Raw genomic sequence first — 17,951 nt, forward strand, 5'->3', positions numbered from 1 at the left:
CTTTATACTAAAGTTCTTTGAGAAATTTGCAATGTCTGGATCAGACTCTGAGGGCAACAGTGGTTGTAAGCACTGATGTAACTTGGGTGCCAAAACTTGGATTCCTTATTGCCTCCAGCAGAACACAGGACTCAAAAGATAAAAAGTGGAATTTCTGTTGTGCATATAATCGTGTGGTCCAGACATTTCCACAACCAGGTACAGAGCACTTCATTTTCTACTGCTAACTTCATACAAGTTGAAAAAACATGGAAAATATAAAAATATAAAGTAAATATAAAAATAAATATAAAGTCTATACATTATGAACTATATTCCAGTGCATGTACAGTGGCCTCTGCGTTCCACGGAACTACTCTCTGGAGACTCAAAAGGTGATCACTTTTATTAGACTTTAGAGCTGTTTCTAAACAAACTCTAATGCCCAAACTCTTTGTAATGAAGGGAAATGTCACCCAGTGCAATGATGTAGCTGACTGACATGTTTTAAGTAGTTTTTGGACAACAACAGAGGTCTTCGGCACAGACGAATAAGATCAATCAGGTTTTGGATACACACACAATACCTGTAAGTACCATTAATTCATTGTTGGTTTAGCTCTGCATGTGATATTTATTTACATTAATAAAAATACAGAATATCACCAGCTATATTCTTTAAGGTGGATGTTCCCTTTAATGCTGCCATAGTGGAGCTTTTACAAGAATGGCATAGGACACTGAGTCAATGAGACAATCGATTCAATCCGGGAGACGACTGCTGCATTATAAGAGAAGCTTCTGCATTGCAGATGGCACCCCTGTATACCATTACAGCAATCTATAGGAGTGAGCACAAGACATTAAAATATACAGCTACATCATGCATTAAGTCTCCCACACAGGCATACAAATACATCTCTGCACTCAGACACAGATACATAAACACATTAAGTATAACAAATGAGCACACATACACCCAACAATGCCAATGTGCATGTACATGCTTTTACACAAATAAAAGCTATTCCCCCATAAAACGCCATAAGACTTCTAGATATTGACCCTCTCGGATCTACTGCAGACAATATGTGAAAGGCCCACTGAATAATTAATCAGAAAGACCTGATTGGCCTGCAGTCTCACATGATACGTCTGCCCTGCTACTGTACGTTTATCACCAGGCAGCGGACAGCATGACCCATCGGGCATGTAACCACTCATGACCTAGACAACACCCAAATCGTTGAAGTCACTGCCAGTTTATATTCTAATCTAAAAGCCACACACACATTAGCCTTTAAATGTTCATCACCCCGCTGTGTGTGCACAGATTAGAAACCACATAATGGGCTGTTTAACAAAAGAGCTCACACAATGAAAATAAATCTCAGTCAAATTAGATGAGTGTGGAAGTGAGATCTTGAAATTCTCGCAGCGTCTTTTGCGCTGATTGGCTGAAGAATTGCAGTCGGATCCCATTAAGATCCAAGTCAATTACAGATGTGCTTTGCTCGTGGAGAACAATGCCAGGAACAGAATCATGCTAGAAATGCCCTCATAGGCTAAAAATTGTTCTTGTGTTACAGATCTGCAAGCAGGATTTCATCTGCAAGCAGGATTTCAGCCAAGAGACAAATTTGGTCTCATAGTAGCCCAATACAGTTAATCAAACCCTGCTGATTAGCCTCCGCCAGTAAAACTCATTCAGACCTATATGAGATGGCAGACGTTTTGGGAAGCTAATTGTTGTTATTATTTAGTCATTAAGGTGCTTGCAGCTGCAAATATTTTCTAACCCTGATGAGTCAAAGCGAGATAGAGGCCCAGAGATCCATCAAGACATCAACTGCCGTTTATGTAGGTGTGGTGGTTATAATGGTCCATTATTATAATGAGTCACCACGGCGTTGCTTAGCAATTTGCTCATCTTTTACAAAACACTAAAATTAAAAAGAGTAGCAATGCTACGATTATGTCATGACCATGAAAATAATTCATGTCAGTCAGCTGCAATATTTTTAGATATAAAACACAAAGTAGGTGATTCTGGCTCACACTGTAGCAGCGCCTGCTTTCCTTCCACATGGTCTAATCTGCTATGAGGATTGTGTGTGTTTGAATGTGCGTGTGTGCGTGTGTTGGTTTAATGAGCAGAAAGAGCTGGATTTGGACTCAGTAATCAGGAAACGGTCCCAAACCCTTCGTTGTAATTGGTTATGACTGCTAGACAGGGGTAAGTGACAAACAGGCAGGCAGGGGTATTTTTAGCTGCTCCTAACCACAAACCAACAGAGTCAAGAGTGTGTGTGTTGGGGGGGGGGGGGGGGGGGCTGGAGATTAAACAACCATTGTGGTCTCTCCTGACTACATCTGATTACATTATGTAAAACAGCACATCCTGAGTTCAAAGAGTAAAGAAGCAGGGTAGCAAGAACTGAAGAATGACTAATGGAAAAGCCAGGAACACTGCAACCGTTAATGTTACCATGTGGCTGTAAAATGCCGACACAACTCACCTTCTGTAGACTGGTGGGATTCAACTGGGTTTTGTCTATAATCTTCACCGCCACCTAGGGAGACAAGACAGGAAGACAAAGACAGGAGAAGAGAGGGACAGAGAGAGAGAGAGAGAGAGAGAGCGAGGAGAGGAGATAAAAGATAACCGAGATGTCAGAACTAATGCTTAGATTTGTATTTTTGTTTTGGTTGTAAAGTGAAAGCCTGCGTTCAAATGAACTCTCCTCATTATTTCACCATTCTGCTGTGAGGCAGCTTTGTCAAAACATGTCACAGCTGAATGGGTGAGTTCAGTCTGAACACACCTTAAAGCACTTCTGTTTAGCCGTTTGTGAAGAGATGAGACTTTGATTGATGAAGCAGAGATTTAAAAAAAAAAGAAATATTTGTTCATTTGTTCTTGATAATGAATATGAAACTGAATGTAAATGCATCCACACACACACACACAGTCTCGAGGCAGACAGACGGAGAACTGCAAGTAAGTAAAGTGTTCCTGTGTGGTTGCCAGGACTGTGTTAGTATATATGACTCTGCAGGTCGGTGATCTACTGTTGGCTCTGCAGATCTTGCTAGGCAGCAGTCTGATGATCCATCCATCTTAATAATCACCCCAAAGTGCAGACTGAAACAGACCTGCTCCCCTTCATTTTCTGAGAGCTCAGCAGCTTTCACAAAGCCACTAGAGCCTCACTCAGCCATACTGCAGACTCACCAGTAAACTCATACATTATGCAATGAGTGATCGACAGAGCAGTTTTTACAATGTAATGTAATTACACTGTAAAGATACACAAGGCTTCTTTGTCATAGCAATACATGCATGATTCACTCCAACGATAATTACACAGTTTTATTACTTAAAAATGACAGGATAAATGTGAACGCAACTTGTTCTGGCAAGCCGAGTCTCACCAAAAGGTGAACCACACAATCTTTTTCAGCCACACTATAGAGAGCGCAGGGCTCTGAGGATGGCACTGTTATTTGGTTGCTGGTTGGTTGGTTCAAACCACTTTGGAGCAGTGAGGCCTCTTTGGGCCTCAAGGGGAATTTAGACTCTTCAGCTGTGAGCTAACAGACCATTTAACAGAGTTTCAAATGTGTTTGTGTTTATTCTCTGTTGCGGTTTGTAAATGTCAACAGCATACAGGAAATGAGATGCAAGCTGTTTTCTAGCAACGCAGTTTCATTGAAAGGGGCTACATACTGGTTTTCACTGCGTTTTAAGTGTTTTAATGAGAAGAAGTGACCTGTGATCAAAAAAACACCAGAATGCATAACAAAAAATAAACAAACACGGTGCTAAATTATTGGAAAAACATTTTTTCTATTTGTAAAGTTTCAAAAATTTGAGTCGATAGCATTCAAAGATACAGCTTGATTGATGTCAAATCAGTGCATACCCTTTATTATTTTCTCTTTGTATGAACCAGCACAGATTTATAATTTGTTTTCAAACTGCCCAAATATTCCACTGTGAATTATTTATGATATGTAATAAACTAGGTACTCAATAAGTGTAAATTACATATTTTATAGTCATAGTATATCATATGAATTGGAACACCAGTGGGGAACCAGATTGAACATTTTGCAACTAAATAAACAAAGTTAATCACTCCAACGGGGCGTCATAGTGGCCTAGTGGTCAACAACACCTACAATGTAAATGCAATGTTAAAATTACAAATGTAAGCAGTTCCTCTATCTCAAACATGTGCTGCAATGTGGGAAAACTGTATCAACACCACATTCAAGAACTGAGTAAACTAGGCTCATTTTGTCTTGGGGTTGGGAATTCCCAAAATGAGATTCTGACACAGAGGTTTTATCTTTCATCACTGATCTTTCTGTAGAAGGGAGGAGGGTGAAAATTTTCCGCAGGAGATGAATGATACCATAAAAGCCTTAATTGCAATTTATAAAAACAGCAATAGTGTGACTCTGGGCCTTAGGAGTGCTTAATAAGCATGCTTCAGTGGATGCAGACTCAGACTCTAATCCCAAGAAGCCTGCTAAGGGGAAAACCAGAAGGCAAAATGCTGAGTCATGTTGGAGAAAATGCAGGTTATTTAATCCCGAGCAGGGTTTCCCTAAAATCTACAAGATGCTGGGACATTTGATTTAATCTGAACCTGGAAACTGCGGTCCATAATGACATCGATGCTGTGAAAGGAGCAGAGTCTAACAGGGAGAAGAGAAAGCAGAGTGAAGGCTCGCTGTGTGTAGACACACGCAGTACGCAGGTGGTGTCTATTTGCAGCCTTTCTTAGGTGGGCAGGTGCACAGACGGACCTCGCTCCCCTCCTCTCTGCTTCCTCCTGTCATGGACTACTCGGGCGGAGGCATGTATGAGCGTGTATGTATATGTGAGTGTGTGTATGCGTACCGCTGTGTGTTTCCAGGTGTCCTCATGTGTCACTCTATTGTTCCAACTTCCACTATTCCCTCCGCATGAGTCAGAGAGATTCATTACATTTCCTCTGCTCTACACTGTAAACATATTTCCCTTCTTCTTCTCAAATTGAGAGATTTGATAAATGTCTGCATGTGTGTGTATGTTTCTTTCTAATGGATTGAATAATTCCGTTCCACAGTGACAGAAGGGCTACGTGCATCACCGTTAATTATTCAGCGCATTTGTAACACGCGGGCCATATGCTCCGCACCGTATGCAGGTCATGTGATGGTGCATGCATATAAAACGCGTACAGGTGAATGTTCAGATAGAGGACGTGGAGGGGAATCTTAGTCATAGCATCACTTGCGATGCTGAAATGCTTTACACGTTCCTCTGTGATTTTATTTCCCTCTGAGCTCTTTCTTTTTAACAAACCACAGGGTCATGATCTCTGTGTTCTAAAGGGAAGCCTTATAGCAGAGTATAAGATCATATGTCATACAAACAGACGACAGACGTTGCTGTTGTTGGGTAGGTAGCAGAGCAGGGTGATATGCTCAATCAATATCACAATATTAATACTAGAATACACAAAGAATCCACATAAAATCCTTTCATTATCAGATTAAGCAGACTATATGCTGTACATATACTATATCCATCAATAGATACACATGAACTAGCTTTGTATATACAGTATTACTCATACAATATTTGTTCCGGTATTCTTTACACAGCCATGCAGTCTTACAGTATTTGTATAGCACAGTTTCTATGCAAAACAATGGGATTTGGTTCTCCACATTGTAATTTCACTATTCCTACTCCTGTCTACTCCTCTGTTTATGTAATGACATCTGCTGCATGTCTGTCTGTCCTGGAGGAGGGAAGGATTTGTTCTTATTTTATCATTAAAGGTTTATTTTGTGGAGTTTTTTCTTATCATAATCAAGGGTCTAATGATTGAGGGTATTGTATAATAATATAATTGTAAATCTGTGATTTTGGGCTATATAAATAAAATCAACTTGACTAGACTTGAGTTTTATCCATGTATCAATTATCATACTTGCTACTTAATAGCTGTATTTTTTTGTTTGCTTTTTCTTTGTTAAGCTGTATGTCTATATTTGGTTCTTTCAGTTCGTTTGTTCTCTGTAGCATGTGTGAGTATAATGAGAGTTACTGAAAGCTGGAGTCAAATTCCTTTTATGTGTCGACATACTTGGCCAACAAAGTATGTCAGGTTTTATATATATATCATAAATATGGCAAATGTGCTCAAAATCACATATAAAATAATCTCATTCACTTTCAAAGCAATGAACTCTGTTTCACTGTTATGCATTGCACCAGATAAAACTCTTCATGTGTAAAACAAAACTATTTCTTGCTTCTTTGTTGCAATAATTAATTTATAAAACCAAATTTTGTAAAATGATAACATGATATTGTCATGTCATTAAGATATTTATGTAGATAATTAATGAGATATTTATGATTTCACTTAAATTTGACAAATTAAATTGATAAAATGATTAAGAATAATATTGTATCATCGCCCCACCCTGGTGGATAGGAGATGAGGGCATATGGCAGAGTTTCCATCTGTGGAGCTGAGAGTGTGTGTGTGTGTGTGTATGTGTGTGTGTGTGTGTGTGTGTGTGTGTGTGTGTGTGTGTTTGATATGTGTGTTTGATGTGTGTCCACATCCTGTAGTGACCCTCTTCAGCAGATAGAGGACACTCTGTCATGTAGAAGCAATGCTGTTCTGTCTCCTCACCTTTTTTTCTCCACAGGGCTCTTTTTGATATTTTTCTACAGGGTGAAACTTTTTTTCATTCTAGCTGTGAGCTGAATCTGTGCTGGTTGCATTCTCACTGGACTCACGTTAAGATAGCATCAGTTTTAGTGTGGCTGTGTTCTTTCCACCTGTTCTCTCTCTCTCTCTCACTCTGATCCATGTCTTTGCATTCTGATGAGCCAGCAAAGGCACTCGGGCACACAAAGCAGCGTCTGACCTTCTCTGCAAACACCGGGTAGCATACCCAATACGCCTGTTTAACATTAGCATTAAAGGACGCCGGATGGATCAAACTTTTACCGCTTGGACCTGGGAGAATATTTATGCCTTGAATACTCTGATATGACCAAATACTCAATGAAACTTGGAGGATTAAAGGATGCAAGTGGCTAAGAAATAGACATGAGAGGATGTTTGAGGTCCATTAGAGCTGTCAGTGAGTGCTGTGGGTCCTGCTGAGTGAAAGACAGTGAACAGATCGCAGGTCATTGTTTTCTCCTTAGGGAAACAGAGGCTTTAATTACAGACACACCAAAGCAAAGCATCTATCACTTTGACAGGCCAGCAGTGTAGGAGCGTGTGTTTGTGAGTGTGTACGTGTGTGAGATAGACAGAAAGAGAAAGCTCGACCTGAACAGATCAGGATGGTGTGAACATGGTCAAGAACGACATGACAGGAGACCCAACAGGCCAAAAAACTGGGTTTAACTTAAAGAAAATCAAGCTTTCATATATACATATATATATAATAGCTATTCAAATATAATCTTTTAGTAAAAAAAGAATTCATTATTCAGCAAATAAATATGGTCCTTTAATTACAGTCTGGTCGCTCTGTTGGATGCATAAACTTGTAATTCTAGGGATAGATTTAGGTAGCAGATTAAGTCTTTAAAGACTGAGGCTGCCATTGTAGGTTTTGGGATAAAGAAAGTATCATATATGAACAAAAGAACAATAGAACAATGCCTAAATGACTAATAAATACAAATCAAACTTCTCTCACCTCTCGTCCAGTCAGGACATGTCGTGCCAGCTTCACCTTGGCGAAATTCCCCTTCCCAATGGTCTTGAGGAGGCGGTAATTACCAATGTGGGGGTGCTCCTCCGTGGAGGTGAAAGAGTTGCGACATCGCGGCAGGCTGTGGCGACTTGCAGACTTTGTCGGGGGAGCTGGGGGTTCAACAAAGCCATCCACTGACGAGTGCTGCGGAAAAGCCATACGAGTGGAAATCAGCAACATCCTCATTCCCAACCTGGAACATTAATTTATATACAGTAGACACCAATACTACAAATCTCTGAACCTCTCTGGCTTTTTTGCACACTCCAAGAGGACCCTTCCTCGTGCTATATAGGCTGCACATATAGATGATGCAGCAGAGTGCTGCAGTGGAGGTTTGTGTGTGCCAAAGCTGGGATATTCCCTCAGCAATCAGAGATGAACCCATTAGCTGAGTTTCAGGTCCAAGAAGGGGATCTAATGTTCTACGTGTGCATGGGTGCATGTGTATATGTGTGCCTGAACATATATACATGTACATACACAAAGTAGTGCCCTGTATCCAAGCCCAATGAGGAATAATGTGTGAGAGAATCAGGTTCCCTCCTCTCCCTCTGTGACACCTTAACCTCCTAACCTAAAGACCTTATCATCAACAAGACAAGATTCGATAACAAAAGAAAGTGAACTCCTTGAACTTTGTGTCTTTGTCCAGCACAGAGTCAAGTGTTATAACAAGAGTTATAACAATGTTAGTGGCTCCACGGTCAAAACGGATAACAACAAGTGTCCCTGTGATATGGCATGTGAAGGTGAATTAGGAACAGCTTGCTGTAAGTACAGTGCTGGCACAGGCTATGCACCGTCTCTGCTGGTCTGTTCTCTCTCCTCTACAACAGCTGCTAATGTCAGTCCAGGTCATAGATCCCATGATCCTCTGCTCCTGAGCACCACGCCCAGCCAGAGAATAAAGCCTTGGTCTGGTTACCCAGGCTCCACTGCTCCTGTTTCATCAGGGAAACGCTACACCCTGCAGGGTGCGCATCACCTCAGCTAGCCTACATCCTGACAGAAGGAGAGCTACACTGCAGGATTCAAACACTCCCCACTGTCACAGAGTGTGTGTGTGTGCCTGTGTGTGTGTGTGTGTGTGTGTGTGTGTGTGACAGGGAGAGAAAAAGGTGAGCAAGGAGAAATTTTGATTGAATGCCAGTCAAAGTTAGCACCCTCGTTTCTAATGCACCAGCACACTCTCAGAGCTCCATGACAAAGCAATCTGTGTAGCTTGCCTTTCATATATACAGTATGCAGCTGGTCCAGACTTAAGGGATTTCAATTCTTTACTTCAGTTTTAGATCTGATCTATATGGCACATGTGCATGACTGGACACACAAACGTACACTCAGCAAGGCTCCAGATTGTCTAAATGAACCGAGGAGCATCAGGGCAGGGAGGTGATTTGAAGCACTAATGCTTGATTAATACACAAAGTTTGTTTCACTCGCCCATCCATTGACTCCCTACCACACACAAAGATGCAAGCACATACTGACGTTATGTCTTCAGGGAGGCCAGACATTAAAAAATAACTGACACCTGCGCAGACACACACACATACACACATAAAAATAAGAAAGCCAGGAGAGAGTTTCTTCTATTTTGCTGCACTAAAAGCCACTCGTCTCTCTGAGTAATAAGCTGTTATGCAATGCAGTTCAGCTGCTAGTGGGCCCTGAGGCTGCATGCTGGAGACCAACAGAGGCAGGCTAGGCTGGCTGGCTACTGCCAGTGCTGCTGAGGCAGTGCTTAAATAGCCGCCTAGCAGTCTATGTCTATGTCTGTCAGACCTACAGCCACATTAGACTGTGAGACAGTTACATTAACACTCCCTTAAGCACAATGCATTACTGAACACTGGCAGAGAATACTCAGATAGCTGGTATCATCATGTTAAGCTAACATTGGGGTATGTTAAATTTGAATTTTATCACCTGAAATGTATTCCTGGTATTCCAGATACATGTGTTCTTATAAATGGAGACATTTGAATAACCTTTCAAATACTGCTTCCAGCTATTTCCACTGCTTGTAACACAATATAACACAAGGAGGCTTTAGTCTGTGTCTCGTCTTGTTTCCAGGAAAAAAAAAATCAGACAAACCTAGATATGTCAGAGCCTGTCAGCATACAACAGTCCTCATCTGGACTGATCTCAAAAGAGGTATTTTTCAGTATAATGCTGTGCTCTTTGTGCGCTTGCGTGGGGTTGGTGTGGTCGGTCATAAACATTCCTTCACACGGTCAATGAGAAACCTCCAGCGCTTTAACCCATTTCTGTGCCTTGTTAATAAATATATGCCTGATTGCTGCTTCATCAGTGTCGTGGCAGCGGAATGGTGAATAATAACACCCTCCTCCTCCTCCTCCTCAACAGCACTGAGCGTGCAGTTACAACAGGGCCCAATAGGTGATGGATGTCACATTGCGATGCTACGAAGCGGTTGCCATTGAAAAGTAGGGCAACATCCTCCCCCACCCTCCCTAAATATTGACGTTGTGGACCAGAAAATACCCCCAGTTGCACGAGTGGAGCAACACCATTTTCTCACAGGCCACATAAAGGCACCGATTAAGTCTCAATGTTAACATTCAAGCTTCGCATGTGCCATTAAAACCAGCATACTGACGCAGTGCGTTGTTTAGGCCAGCCTTATTGTGTTCCGAAACTGGGACAGACAGAATCAAACTGCACCTTTATTCTAGGTTATTCTAGGCTCCATGCTTTAATTCCCTTCAGAGGGAAGAAGGGGGGAAAAAACCGGGAGTGCTCATTGGTCGAGTCGCTCTGCAACACTTTAACACCGCTGCCATAAACCTGCACCGAGCAGTGCGCAAAATATAGGCTACCCAGATCCCCCGGTCATTATTATTCCGCTCCCACGTCCAGTATCACACTGCTGTCTCTGAATTACAGCACTTACATTCTCGGTGTCCCGCTCGTTCACCGTGGGCAATGGCGTTCTGGTCGACATCTTGTGTGCTTCGCAGGCCGCTCAGCGATGCAGCGGGGCTGGGCAGAGCAGAGCAGACACGGCGCGGTCCGTCGGTGCCTCTGTCCCCTCTCTACATCCCCTGGAAACACCGCAGACAGCGGCCTTTTACCGCAGCATAGCGCGCACAGGGCCCCAGCCGACACGCCAGATTTTTTTATTGGCTTTGTGCACTTCCCTTCAGGTAGGCTAGTGGCAGACAGAAAAGGAGGAAAGAGAGACTGAGAGAGAGGGGGGGAGGGAGGGAGGGAGAGAGAGAGAGAGAGAGAGAGAGAGAGAGAGAGAGAGAGAGAGAGAGAGAGAGAGAGAGAGAGAGAGAGAGAGGGAGAGAGAAGGAGAGAGAGAGGGGGGCAGGCCAGGAAGATGCGTCGGTAGCGGATGGGTCTGCGCAGCGCATCTCAAACCTCCCACCAGGAAGGATGGAGGGATCTCTCTCTCGCCCTCTCTCTCTCTCTCTGTCTCATACACATACACTCTCTTTGTCTCCTCTTTATAGCTCATTATTCAAGTCACCAGAAAACAGTTAAGCACACAGTTGGAACATTGTAGATCCGATTTAAACCAGATCCAACATTGGGAGTGTACAGCTTGCCAAACCGGGCCATATTACAACCTGAGGATATATTATTAGCCTGGAAATGGTACAGTAATGTTTCATCATGCAACACATTAAGAGCATACAGATGTTTTGCAGTATAACTGGATAAAATATTCAATTAAGGCTGGAAAAAATACAAGTAAAACGCCCTATTTATTTTATTTATGTTTTTAATGATGCTTTTGTGATTTGTGTCAACTCCTTAGTTTAACCTTAATGGTTTAATGGATGGTTATGGTCTAATAGTTCAGTGATTTTGATTTATTTGTTCCTGTGTTGCTTGAATATTACAATGTGGTAAACACTGTCCAGAGAGGCCTAGTTCAAGGGTAAGGCCTGTGTGTGTGTCACAGTAAACTGGACAGACTTTGCCATCTGTTGGATCATAACAGCATTACACCCCCTGTTGTTCCTCTAGTCATCACTGATAATATTACAATAAGTGTAATTTTCCTGAGTGAGGTGGGAACAAAAAAACTGGCTGCTAATAGGAGACAGATTTTGCATATCTCATCCATAAATCATTACTTGGGTATTTCTGGGTGTGGTGATGATTAAATATGCACGGAGGTGTGCGTGCGCACTTTGTCCACTAGGTGTCACGCTGCACCTGCAATATGCTGCACATCTGTAGTTTTCCACATGTGGGGCCCGGACAAATAACGCCATCGCTCATCTTATTCCTTGAATTACATTCAGCTCTTATCTTCCTTCTCATAAATCATGAATGCACTGACGTGTTGTATTGTGATGAGGAACAAGCGGTGCAACAAGAGTTTATGTTCATTGCTGAGTCTCTCGTCTGAGATGTCTCGTCTTCTTTGTGTCTGCAGTATTATTGTGGGATCCAGACAGACAGTGCACCTTCCTGGGTGTTACATGACTGATGGTTTGTCTCACACAGCAGAGAGGCCCCAACCATAACAATAGACACAGCATGACATAACGTATCACAATAACTGATGGATATAGGACCTGAAAGCCACTGAGAACATTAGGTCTGTGTTTATGGCTTTGAGGAATCTGTAGTTTATTTTTCACCAACTACAAACTCAGTCCCATAACACCAGATCAGAAAGACCGCCCCGCCTTTCCCATCTGCAGAGTCAGGGTCAGTGCTCAAATAAATTTCATTGAGAAATGTTTTGTCTTCATAATGTTCTTAGTTAGAGAAACCAGAACAATATGCAAAGAGATAAGATAGTTCAACAAAACAAAACGGGTCCAACACTGAATCTTGGCATGTAGAAGGGCATTTTTGGAATTCTGCATCTGATCCCAGGATGGATTGGATCCCAACATAGCAGATCTTATCCCCTCTGAGCCCTAACAACTGGGACCAGCTAAATTATTCCAGCAATACACATCCTTTTAATAGTGAGATATTTGGCTGTGTTTTGCTTGTATCTATTTTAGATTTGATAAGATTTTCCTAGTTTTGTGTGTGTGTGTGTGAGAATTTATACAGTCACACAATGAAATAAAATGAATTCCATTTGTTATTTGTGTTTATCAGAATGACTGACGTGTACTTGGAATGGTAAACCTCTCCCATGGTCTTGTTTTGAGCTGACGCCTTCAGGATTCTCTTTCGTCAGTGCTGACGCATTGTTTGCGCCTGAGATTTGCATTCTGTACCTGAGTTGCACTGCTGTGGAATGTAATGGGCACTGACACTGGTTTAATGAGTGCATGTACACCCAGGGCCAAATGCAATTACATGCTCTCACAGGCAACCATCAAAAAACAGACAGCTGTTAACAGCCATTCATCGCGGATGGTCATGCAGTTAACTGTATTTGTAGGACGGGGGGTGAGAGGAAAGAGTAGAAAGACAGAGAGGGGGGGGGTTAGCTAAATTCATTATGAGACAGATAGCGGAGTAGCATCTGTCAGCACTGGCAGTTTACCACAGCTCTTTTTGCCTGACTCAGTTTCACCAGTGAAAGTCCAGCCACGCTTTCCACTCAGTAAAATGTTTGCACACATCCTGCAGAAGTGTGGGAAATATTGTGAGCACATAGGTCATTCAGGAAGGAAGATGTTTTGTAGACTTTTGCATGCTCACATTAGAGTTATGGTCTCATTCATTTGGGCTACAATTTGAATAAATGCAGTTCCAACTTTCCCAGCACATGTTGCAGTTCTGATCACCAATCGTCAATTTCAGCTAAAAATACAAAAATGTGTTACAAATAAAAGAAGTCTTCAGCAGACATTCCTGCTTTGGAAACCTGTTAACTGCACACCTTACAAGGCAGAGCTTGCACTCTGCTGTCTGCTCTGACAAGTCAATAAAACCCACTGGTATGCTGAACATTTTTGGTAGGCAAGATAGATATGAGGCTGCAGTGGAATTTGATCAGGCAGGGAGCCAGCCTTCTGTTCATTACAGAGCTTTCCAGCAGTCACACACCCTCCCAGTGAGCACACCTCAACCCGAGGAAAAGTATTACTGACTGGCACGTCAAGAGCCTTCACCCAACCTTTGCCTCCCCTCACCTGCCTGTCTTCATCGCTGTCACACATGCATGTGTTCACGCCCACACACGCTACAGTAGGCTACATACAGTGCGTGCACACGTGCACTCGCTCTCTCGATTTTTCCCAAGTTGCATTGGGAGGGATGGCAGGAAAGTGGAAAATATGAAAAGGCTTGAAACTCCAGGGCAGATGTGAGCTGACAGGGTGGGAGAGATGGAAGTGGAACCGGGAGTGTTGTGAGATTTAGCTGCAAAACAGTTGCTTTCCAACATGTTTTGTTCGATTTTTTTTTTGTACCACTGTGATCTCAGGCTCCAAGTTGATAAGATGACCTTGACCTTAGGATGATCTCCCTTTAACTATGTCCTGCTTAAGGTTAACTTTAGACCAACGAGAGCTCAGCAGACAGACTCACCCATCACTCTGGAACACTTTCTAATAAGCCATACTTTATAAATGGATTACAAATGATTTATACATCAATAACAAACCATTAATACGGAGAACCTTTGGGATGCCAGCTTGTAAAAAATCCCTTTGGCCTTTTGACAGCTTACTTTTTGGACAAGAGCTGCGGAGCATTTGAACCAAAACCTTTTGGTAACAACTTAAATACATTTACACCTGCAGACTTCTTACTTTGTCATAGGTAAGGCAAGATCAAGAAAATAAGTGAAAACATCTGTGAGGGTGGACAACAGGAACCTTAAAGAATTCAAAATGAGTTTTTTCCTTTTTATTTCCCAAATTTCCCTTACATAACCCAAGGATCTAAAATAGAGGGTGTCATATTTTGTCAAGATTTTAAAGCCCTGTGGGATATATAAATGAATGTGACCTGAATTGATCTTCTGCACCTGATTAGTTTTCTTCCAGTTCAACTTACAGAGAGCAGAGAGGCTAGCCCTCACACTGTGGCAGCTACATTTTGGAGAGTAGGTGGGTATCCTGTACAACTTAAATCACTCCACTGGCTTATACTACCGAAAACATAAAACACATACTGTACATTTCTTGGCAGCAAGTCAATGTCATTTTCATAAAATGAAGATGTTTTTATCATCTTATATTTGCATCAGCGCCCACCCTCTCTCTTTTTTTTGTTTTCAGTAACCTAGTGTGTGTGCATACTGGTAAGTCTTCTCTCATTAAACACATTTTCATAGAACTAGCTGACTGATGCACTCCAGGTCCAAGATTACTGTATTTCCTCCCCTGACCCAGCAGCTAATGATAAACACTTCACTGTGGAGCAGGCCCTCTGAGGAGAAATATAAACTTTTTCCCTGATATGAACTTGTATCATAAAAGGCTATGCCATTTACTGTTACTGTACTTGGGGATAATTATCATCCTTGTATATCATGTTTTCCCTTGTAATTATGTCATAATTCAAAGGCTTCCCCGGCGAGCTAAAAACGGTCAGGTATGTCATCATATAACAAACTCTTCTCTGAGGAACGGGCCTATTAATTGTCAGGATATAATTACATTCACAACACCCTGAGGGCCCGTCTCGTTTAGTCATCTCAGAGTTACTGCTCCAAACTATAATTAGAGAATGTAATCACACAGGTATGGACCTCCAGGATTTATTTTTCAGCCTGACTGAAGGCTGATTGAAACGACATCTGTGGTTGGGAACCAGGCAGGAAATGTTTACGACCTGGCATGTGTTCAGCAGCCACATGCAGTGGCACCAGGCAGCATACCATACCAGCAGAGTTCCCAATTTACATACACAAACATGCACACATGGATGGGTGGTTCTGCTAATTTGTCTGACGTGTGTACATTCTTGTTACCTCAGGAGTGATTTCTTGAGTGGCATGCACGTATGTGTGTGCGTGTCCCTGTGAATGCTCTCGTGTGGTTATGCCACCCTCGTGTGGCACTTTTTGCCAGTGTTAACAAGTGACCTCATCCCATTATGTCTTTCCGATCTCAAATGCCATCCAATAAACTACTCATTTCTCACCTCTTCATGCACTCTCTCTCGCCATTAAAACACCTCTTACCTCTGTCACTGACACCCACTCAGCAAGAGCTCAAGACAGGCCAGGGAGAATATGAAGTACCTGCACACTATGAAGTGATTGTGAGTGATTTCTCAGTGAGAAGTGATTAATTACTTGAGTTTCAACAACATTTGTGATGTAGACCTTAGATTGAAACTTGGACAACTTTGAGAGGAGTGAATGTACTGTATAAATTAATGACTTTGACAGAAAACATGTGCTATGAACTGGGGGCATGGAGTTTGAAAGATACAGAGTTCTAACATGCAGTAGAGGTCTAATGAAAGACTCTATTATTGCATATTGATGCAGTATATATATGTATATATATATACATACATAGAGAGCGAGAGAGGGAGAGAGAGAGAGAGAGAGAGAGAGAGAGAGGGAGAGAGTTGCATTATGGGAATTGTAGGACCCAGTGTTTTTGAAGCTTGACTCACTATCCTGACTTCAGGTCAGGATATCTCAGCCTTTGCTGCTTCAATGTTGACCATTTTCATCTCACTAAAGTCCTAAATTACTGGAATACCCTTTTAAAGGTACCATAGGGAGATTTTGTCCACTAGTAGCACTATGGAGCAATATTTTTACAAATATAGATGGGTGACAAATTAAAGGAAAAACTGATACAGACCCGAATGCTTGACCCCTACAGTGAGGGGATCTGGTTGCTCTGCTATGCTGTGGGAGGCATTTTGCTGGCATGGTTTGGGTCCACTTGTCCCCTTAAAGGGAAGGGTCATTGCAAATCAATACAAAGTTGCTCTTCCAAGGATGACAATGCCACAATTCACAGGGCAGGAGGGGTCACTGAATGGTTTGATGATTATGAAAATGATGTGAATCATATGCTATGGCCTTCGCAGTGACCTGATCTCAACCCAATTGAACACCTATGGGAGATTTTGGACTGACGTCCGACTGATATATTTCTCAAGAATGGTGTTCATCCCTCCAGAAGAGTTCCAGAGACTTGTATAATCAATGCCAAGGCTGAGGAACATCATTCCTCCAAAAGATATTCCCTCATTTGGTGTTTTGATGATGGTGGTGGAGAGCGCTGTCTAACACGTCAGTGGAATATCTCCCCTAGGTGTTCAATTGGGTTGAGATCTGGTGACTGCGAAGGCTATAGCATATGATTCACATCGTTTTCGTACTCATCAAACCATTCAATGACCCCTCATGCCCTGTGAATTGGGGCATTGTCATCCTGGAAGAGACCACTCCCATCAGGATAGAAATGTTTCATCATAGGATAAAGGTGATGACTTGGAACAACTTTGCATTGATTTGCAGTGACCCTTCCCTTTACGGGGACAAGGGGACACCAATGCCAGCAAAATGCCCCCCACAGCATAACAGAGCCACCAGATCCCCTAACTGTTGGGGTCAAGCATTCAGGCCTGTACTGGTTTTTCCTTTAATTTGTCACCCATCTGTATGTGTAAGCATGCAGGCACCGATACACAATACAGTTGCTAGTTTCACATTATTTGATTGATCAACAGTTGGCGGTTGTAACCATTGACTGTATATAAATATGAACAATGTGTCTCCACTTCCTGCTGCAATGCAAAAGTGAAACCAAAGTATCTCCTTTCCGGCAGCTGCCATCTTGCTTGTGTGATGTCATTTGGAGTCTGCGCCATAGAGTTGGGCAGCAGGATGACGGCCCGCGAGACATGCCCCCTCAGCAGTCCCACCTGACGGAGGTTTGAGAGCGGCTGTAACAGCTGTCAATCATGACGTCACACACCCTTTTTATATTGACAAATAACTATTTAAAAACAAACTTATCAGAAAAATGAGCACTTGAACAAACATCAGCATGATAAGAACTACCTAAAATGACAGACACCATTTTGGGGAAAGAATTTATTTGACTTGCACTCTGATATTTTAGATTGGCCCATGTCCCATTTGCTAACATGGAGGAGGCGGGATTTATGACCTATACTGCAGCCAGCCACCAGGGTGTGATCGAATTGTTTTGGCCTCACTTTTGGGGAACTGTCATGACGTCTATCTTTATATACAGTCGATGGTGGTAGGACTTATAGAGACGTAACAATACATTAACAAA

General features: G+C 42.2%; 1 protein-coding gene across 3 annotated transcripts in view; it reads right to left on the minus strand.

Annotated features, from left to right (window-relative positions):
* The window catches only part of LOC121911912 (serine/threonine-protein kinase MARK1-like), a 31,644-nt gene extending 20,625 nt beyond the window's left edge, over positions 1-11,019 (minus strand). For 2 of the 3 annotated variants that reach the window (XM_042433855.1, XM_042433854.1), the window contains exons 1-3: positions 10,694-11,017; positions 7,714-7,914; positions 2,499-2,552 (exon numbers count right to left, since the gene is read on the minus strand). In XM_042433855.1, coding sequence (XP_042289789.1) covers positions 2,499-2,552; positions 7,714-7,914; positions 10,694-10,744 — 306 coding nt within the window. In that variant the 5' untranslated portion in view covers positions 10,745-11,017. Of the gene's footprint in view, positions 1-2,498; positions 2,553-7,713; positions 7,915-10,693 lie in introns of all 3 variants that reach the window. The other variant, XM_042433857.1, reaches the window with a different exon arrangement.
* Positions 11,020-17,951: the final 6,932 nt, after the last annotated feature.

The sequence above is a fragment of the Thunnus maccoyii genome, chromosome 14 (genome assembly GCF_910596095.1).
Source record: "Thunnus maccoyii chromosome 14, fThuMac1.1, whole genome shotgun sequence".
Classification (NCBI taxonomy): Eukaryota; Metazoa; Chordata; class Actinopteri; order Scombriformes; family Scombridae; genus Thunnus; species Thunnus maccoyii.